Source organism: Palaemon carinicauda, chromosome 30 (assembly GCF_036898095.1).
Source record: "Palaemon carinicauda isolate YSFRI2023 chromosome 30, ASM3689809v2, whole genome shotgun sequence".
Lineage (NCBI taxonomy): Eukaryota > Metazoa > Arthropoda > Malacostraca > Decapoda > Palaemonidae > Palaemon > Palaemon carinicauda.
In genome coordinates this window covers 72,409,670-72,417,169 of record NC_090754.1, presented here as the reverse complement: position 1 = coordinate 72,417,169, position 7,500 = coordinate 72,409,670, and the positions used below count along the sequence as shown (strand labels likewise).

The 7,500-nt window shown below is 39.6% G+C and overlaps 2 protein-coding genes across 2 annotated transcripts in view; one reads left to right on the top strand and one right to left on the bottom strand.

The window, feature by feature from the left end:
* Ttc1 (Tetratricopeptide repeat domain 1) overlaps window positions 1-7,500 on the top strand; it is a 538,489-nt gene that overhangs the window by 16,371 nt on the left and 514,618 nt on the right. The gene's annotated exons all lie outside the window — the stretch shown is intronic.
* LOC137623274 (mucin-4-like) overlaps window positions 873-7,500 on the bottom strand; it is a 12,006-nt gene continuing 5,378 nt past the window's right edge. Inside the window, exons 2-3 of the mRNA XM_068354044.1 lie at window positions 5,121-5,189; window positions 873-4,732 (exon numbers count right to left, since the gene is read on the bottom strand). Of these exons, the coding sequence (XP_068210145.1) occupies window positions 998-4,732; window positions 5,121-5,189 (3,804 nt within the window). The 3' untranslated portion in view covers window positions 873-997. The remainder of the gene's footprint in view (window positions 4,733-5,120; window positions 5,190-7,500) is intronic.

Genomic DNA, 7,500 nt, shown 5'->3' with positions numbered 1-7,500 from the left:
CTGCATGACTGGTGACCCTAAATCTCTTACGCTTTCTTTATTTACATTTCTTTATATCTATGATGGGAATGGCACCAAGAGACAGAAAAAAAAGAGCAACGTCGATACGAGAGGAAATAGAAGTAGAGGATATTCTAATAAATTGTAAGAAAAAGAATTGAAAATGGGCAGCATAACAGGTAATAGATGGACACTAAGAATAACAGAATGGGTCTCTAGATTTGTAAAAGAAGCAAGGAAAGAAAGAGAACACGATGGATTAACGAACTAAGAAAATTTGGGGGTGTAGATTAGCCTAGAAAGACCATAAACCGACGTAAGTGGAAGGACATGCTTGAAGCCTTTTGTTCTTCAGTGGACTAGTGAGGCGGATGATGATGATGATGATGATGATATTTCTAAATACACACACGTGAACAGGACATGTTCCACTGGCAGGCATCATCCCACATGTCAGAGCGTTTTAGGCCCTTTATGTTGAATCTCAAATTAGGAATAAGAAGGAAATTATGTACTCGCTAGTAAGTTGACTGTGATGGACTGCTATCAGGATGGAGGAGACATGGGGTTTGCAACGTCTTTCTTAGAGGTGTAGTAAACACTAAATAGTAATGCTGTATGGAGGTACTCTCTGTCTGAGGAAAAGCACATGTGACGAACCACATACACACAAACATCTATATTGATATACTATGTGTGTATATAATTGATCACACATAACATTTTTTGCAAGAGAAGGGTGCTAAAAGTAATCCAATGATCCACCTACAATATTAGCATAGTTTTATTGAGTAATATACACAACAAACTTCATTTCATATGATACAAAGGTTATAAACAAAGAAAGGAATAGGATAAAAGGATAAAACACACTTACAAAAATAGTTTGCGTTTTCTTTCACATAATGTACAGCACATGTATTGTCGCTTTCTGCTAACACTCCTGAGGTGTTGAGCCTCTTGCCAACAAGTAAAAATCAGTCAAACTACTTCAATTTCAGGAGTTAATCTTAGCATTTCTTTTCGCTAACGATCTCGCGACGCCCTTATGTCGTAGAACCTGTTCTCGGTCGAGAGTTGGTCCCCCAGGTAAAAATGGAGCCAAGGTTTTGGGGAAATTATTCCGCCTGCGGTTCCCCCTCTTCCTGGATGTGGACAGGATATTGCCTCTTGGTCTTGAAAGTTGCAGGGGCCTCAGGCTTCCCCTTTGCTCGGGTGGACTCGAGAGGAAAGGCTGAGGTATGTTTGGGCGGAACGTTGATGACAAGAATGGTGCTGATGGAGTGGGTGAATGAGGAATGTTATCAATGTGATGTGGTAATGGGCTTCCGTGATGTGGAGCTGTAGTTGTTATTTGAGGGACTGGGGTACCATGTCCTATTCTAGAACCTCCATGAGTAGGGGCTGGACTAGATATAAAGGGAAAAGAGTTTCCAAAGTGAAAAGCTGGGTTGGGGTGTGAAACTATCTCTTCATGAATCGGAAGTTGATTTGAAACTGAGCTTTCGTGATGATTTGGAATTTGGGTAGAAATCAAAGGACCTGGTCTTCCGGGATGGGAAATTGATCCATCATGGTGAGGGCCCAAACCCAAACTGAAAGATCCAGGGCCCCTGTCATCTGATAAATGGGAATTTGGCCTACCAAGATGTAAAAAGGAATTTCTATGATGGGGAAACTGATTTGATATCAGTGGAACAGGACTCCCATGGCGTGAACTTCCATGATGAGGGGAAGGGCTTGAAATCAAATGGAGAGGTCTCTCACTATGTGAAAATGACCTTTCATGATGAGGGGCAGGACTAGAAATAAAATTGAGAGGTCTTTCATGATGAGGGATTGGACTTGAGATGAAAGGGCCTGGACTTCCATGATGTGAACTTTCTTGATGAGGGACAGGACTTGTAATAAAATTGAGAGGTCTTTCATGATGAGGGATTGGACTTGAGATGAAAGGGCCTGGACTTCCATGATGTGAACTTTCTTGATGAGGGGTAGGTCTTGTAATAAAATTGAGAGGTCTTTCATGATGAGGGATTGGACTTGAGATGAAAGGGCCTGGACTTCCATGATGTGAACTTTCTTGATGAGGGACAGGACTAGAAATAAAATTGAGAGGTCTTTCATGATGAGGGATTGGACTTGAGATGAAAGGGCCTGGACTTCCATGATGTGAACTTTCTTGATGAGGGGCAGGACTTGTAATAAAATTGAGAGGTCTTTCATGATGAGGGATTGGACTTGAGATGAAAGGGCCTGGACTTCCATGATGTGAACTTTCTTGATGAGGGGTAGGTCTTGTAATAAAATTGAGAGGTCTTTCATGATGAGGGATTGGACTTGAGATGAAAGGGCCTGGACTTCCATGGTGTGAACTTTCCTGATGAGGGGTAAGACTTGTAATAAAATTGAGAGGTCTTTCATGATGAGGGATTGGACTTGAGATGAAAGGGCCTGGACTTCCATGATGTGAACTTTCTTGATGAGGGGCAGGACTTGTAATAAAATTGAGAGGTCTTTCATGATGAGGGATTGGACTTGAGATGAAAGGGCCTGGACTTCCATGATGTGAACTTTCCTGGTGAGGGGCAGGACTAGAAATAAAATTGAGAGGTCTTTCATGATGAGGGACTGGACTTGAGATGAAAGGGCCTGGACTTCCATGATGTGAACTTTCAAGATGAGGAGCTGGACTGGAAAGCAGAGGGACAGGACTTCCATGCTGTGAAAATGAGCTATCATGGTGAGGAGAAGGGCTTGATAGCAGAGGGAAAGGATTTCCTTGATGTGAAAATGAAATGCCATGATGTGGAGCAGGGCTCGAAAGCAGAGGGACAGGACTACCATGATGTGAAAATGAAATGCCATGATGAGGGTCAGGACTTCCATGATGTGAAGATGAAATGCCATGATGAGGAGCAGGGCTCGAAAGCAAAGGGACAGGACTTCCATGATGTGAAAATGAACTGCCATGATGAGGGGCAGGGCTCGAAAGAAGATGGACAGGACTACCATGATGTACAAATGAGCCGCCATGATGAGGGGTAGGGCTTGAAATCAATGGCACTAGGGTTTCATGAAGAGGAGCTGGACTAGAGATCAGGGGAGCATGGCTTCCATGGTGTGAGCCTGAGCTTTCATGATTTGGGACTGGAAGAGGAATTCCATGTCGCACAAATGAACCTCCATGATGTGGGATTGGACTTGTAACATGAGAAACAGGTGTTCCCTGGTGTAAGACTATATTCTCGTGATGTGGAGCTGGACTTGTGACTGCATGGGCAGGGAATTCATGATCTGTAAAGGTGCCTCCATGATGTGGAGGCGGAACTTGGCTTGTAAAATGTGGCGTTGGAGTCACATGCTGGACAAGTTGTTCAGACAGGAAAGGAGGATGGAATGTAGTTGGGATAATTCCATGGCCAGGGGAGGACCCAGGATTATTATTATGCTCAAAAACATCTGTCAAAAAACCATCATGGTCATGAATAGGAGCAGGAGAACCATGATGAGGCTCAGGAATAGTATGGTGGTGTGGAGGTATTCGTTCATGTGCTACGGATAAACCATGGTGCGGCTGTGGACTTAGAGGAAAGGCAACATTATGATCATGAGGGAAAGAAGAGCTGTGAGGAGAAACTGAGTTTATAGGATGAAAATTCAAGGGGATATGATCGTTAACTGGTGTTCCATGATGCCTTACAGTTGTGATTTGGTCTGGGATATGATTTGAATGGAATTGCGCTGGTGTACCAGGGAAGTTGATTGGATTCCCATCATTTACAAAGAAACCTCCACGTGAACTGAAGGGTATCTGGTGTAAGGAAATAGAATTCGAAAGCAGGCCAGGAAAGTTACCATTATGAAGATCTTCTTCAGGAATGAACAATGACAGGTCTGTTGTCTGGCCAAGATCTAAACCATTTGATAGCTCTGGATTTATTTTTGGAATATCAATAAAAACATTCTGAGGATTGACATCTTGAGGAAAATTCTCATGAATGTTTTGATGTTGCTGAAAGTCTTGATCAAATTGAGAATTCCCTTGTGGAAAATGAAGGGGTTCAGCTAGTAATTGCTGTTCAGATAGTCCTGTGAAAAAGGGATTATTAGGAGAAGTACCAAGAGGGAAGTCAAAACCTGACTGAGTAGGACCATGACTGTTGACAAGGCTTGGTTTTGGAACAACGGGCCTTGATCGACGTAATTTTGGAGATTGCTGAGTAAGAAAGTTTCCCTCGGGTGGATGGATTAAAGACGAATGCTCAAGGTTCTGCAGATGTGCATGATCTTGAAAAACAGGAACATCAATCGCTAGATCTGAAACGGGGAAGATTGGATTTTGAGATGAGAAGTGAGGTGCAGGTGTGGCAGGATGTATAAGAATCTGATTTTCATGAGGAGCATGATTAGGTGGGTGATGTATAGGAGAAGACGTGACGACTGGCCGTTGTCTAGACGGATGAGGAGAGGACGGAATGGGTCGACGCTTTCCAACTGGGCCAGCTTGTGACTCGTCTTCGGGATGAACTGCGACGCCTTCGTACGTAACAACAGCGTTGTATCCGTTCTCGTCAGCCGTGTAGCTCACGACCTGAGTGCGTCCATCTGGAAGAGCAACTCGGTATTCGCCCTGGGTGCCGGTGCCATCTGTAGCTTGTTGATGGGCAAAACTGTTGCCAGTTTTGTCATCATTGACTCCGTAAGAAAACAGGAATTGTGATGGGTCTTCCTAGTGGCAGAAGAAAGGGAATAACTTAGTAGTTCATTGTAAATTATGAAAATCTTAATATATATGCTAGCGATTTGTAGGGTGATTATTTCCACAAGACAATAAAGCTAGTATATCAAGACTAAAGAGCTTATCTGTATGAAATATACTCAAACTTGAAAGTACTCCTTAACTTGAAATTCATTTTAGATCTGTAGGTTTTACAACATAAAAAATACTTTTTTAATCCTCTAATCTTAGTACCCAGAATAGGCATATATGATAATATTTTTCCTGGACATCAAAAAAATAATTCGTTATACCTCTCTCTCTCTCTCTCTCTCTCTCTCTCTCTCTCTCTCTCTCTCTCTCTCTCTCTCTCTCTCTCTCTCTCTCTCTCTCTACTAACCTGAGGTTCAGCATCTGCATCACTCTCCCCTTCGCCTTTAACTGCAACAAGTAGCAGAATTAAGATGACCTGAAAAAATAAAGATTTTTCTTAACTTTATTAAATCATATATATATATATATATATAGTATATATATATATATATATATATTATATATATATATATATATATATATATATATATATGTATATATATATATATATATATATATATATATATATATATATATATATATATATATATATATATATATATATATCAAAGAAAATATTAATGTCCAAGAGACGTATAAGAAATTACTTCAAGAATTTATTTTTTATTTTTTTTAGAGATGGCATAACGTTTATTTTCTTATCAAAATAAAGTAGGAAAATCTTTTTGCGCTCTCTCCTCGCAGTGATAACTTGTTTCTGCCTGTATGTGCTTGCATCAATCTATTTGAATTTTTGTGACATTTCACGGAAACTGTTGTTATAAAAGCTCGCTGTTTGTTGAAATAAAATTATAGTTACAATCACGCCATCTGTCAGTTATCACCTAACTGGTGCATCCGCACAACAAGTTTAAGAATAATACAAAACAATATTATCGAAAACGTTTCTATTTATACTTTCAATGTCTGTTTGAATCATCCTTTTCAAGTGTTTTGTTGTGATTTTCTTTGTTTATTGGATGGTAATGAGACTAAACCTTATGAAGTTTTCGGTGAGTTTAGTTTCTTGTCCGAATATTCATCTCATTGTAATAATTTTGCTGAGTAAGCATTTTTATCGCTTATATACGTCAGAGGCCAGGGATAGGGCATTGTGCCTTACCAATCATATGTGTATATGATCAGCCCGCAAGCCCCATCTCCACTCAAACTAGGATCAGGGAAGTTCAGACAATGGCAGGTAGACCTATAAGGCCCTTAAACTCCCCATATTTAGCTCCAGTCCTTAGCTCACAGTGAAGGTGGCATAGTGAACTCTACTGAAAACCCTTGTGATGCGAGTGGGTCTTGAACTCCCAACCCACGAATCGTGAGTTATAGGCTACCATAACTGTTTGTTCCTCATTTTATTATTATCATTATTATTACTTGCAAAGCTACAACACTAGTTGGAAAAGCAGGATGCTATAAGCCCAGGGGCCCCAACGGGGAAAATAGCCTAGTGAGGAAAGGAAACAAGGAAAAATTAAATATTTCAAAAACAGTAACAACATTAAAATAATTATTCCTATATAAACTATAACAAACTTTAACAAATTAAGAGGAAGAGAAATTAAATAGAGTAGTGTGCCCGAGCGTACCCTCAAGCAAGAGAAGATTAAATTTCCCAACCTTGCTAGAGAGAGAAGACTGTTATGCTATGGTGATAACTAAATGTTAGAAGTTGGTTTCTGGATCACAATGACGAAAACCTGTACCTGCAATAGACGCATCGTCTATTGCAGGTTTTCTGATTAATGTTGTTCGCCAAAAAGTCCCTTCCACATCTGGTAATAACATGAGCTAACTCTTGATGTTCAAGACACTAAATCACATGATTCTATCTGTGATAAGCTGACGAAGCCCGCAGGGGAACCCACAGGGGAACACAGAATGTGACAAACGACAAAATCCCCGCTTCTGATTTTGAATCCATTAAACTAAAAAGATTGAATTCTTGATAATTACTCTACTATGGTTTCTCATTACTACCTGTAGTATTACTACATGTATTGTTTTGAGAATAACAGTAATGGAAAAAGAAAAAAAAATCTCCGGGCGTCAAGACTTAAAGACGTAACGTACGTTACCGTCCCGAATCTCTCATGAGACCAAGGCATCATTCCAGAGTCTGGTCAACGGCGAGTCTGTTCTCAGAGTTAATTAACAATAGACAACATTGCGTTTTGGATAGTTGGTAATGTAGTAATTGTTGTCAGTTTATTATTATGATTATTATCATTATTATTATTATTATTATTATTATTATAATTATTATCATCATCATTATTATTATTATTATTATTATTATTATTATTATTATCATTATTATTATTATTATTATTATTATTATTATTATTATTATTATTATTATTACCTGTTTTCTGATAGCATTACTGGAATAACAAAATACCAAGATTACAAAAGTATAAATCTTTATAGTTTAGTTCGATGGCTGTAGATTGGCCCAGATTGGCCAACCATATGATCACAGGAGCCCCTCAAATATATAGTTTTTAAAGCTTTCCTAAAGGTTTAAAGGCTACTCATGAATGACAGAGGCAAGGGAACAATGCCCTAGTTAGCAGGACAATGCCCTAGAGACTGACCATATATACATATGATCAGCGCCCAAGCCCACTCTTCATGGTGAGGTTGCACACATTACTCGAAACTCATAAAAGTTG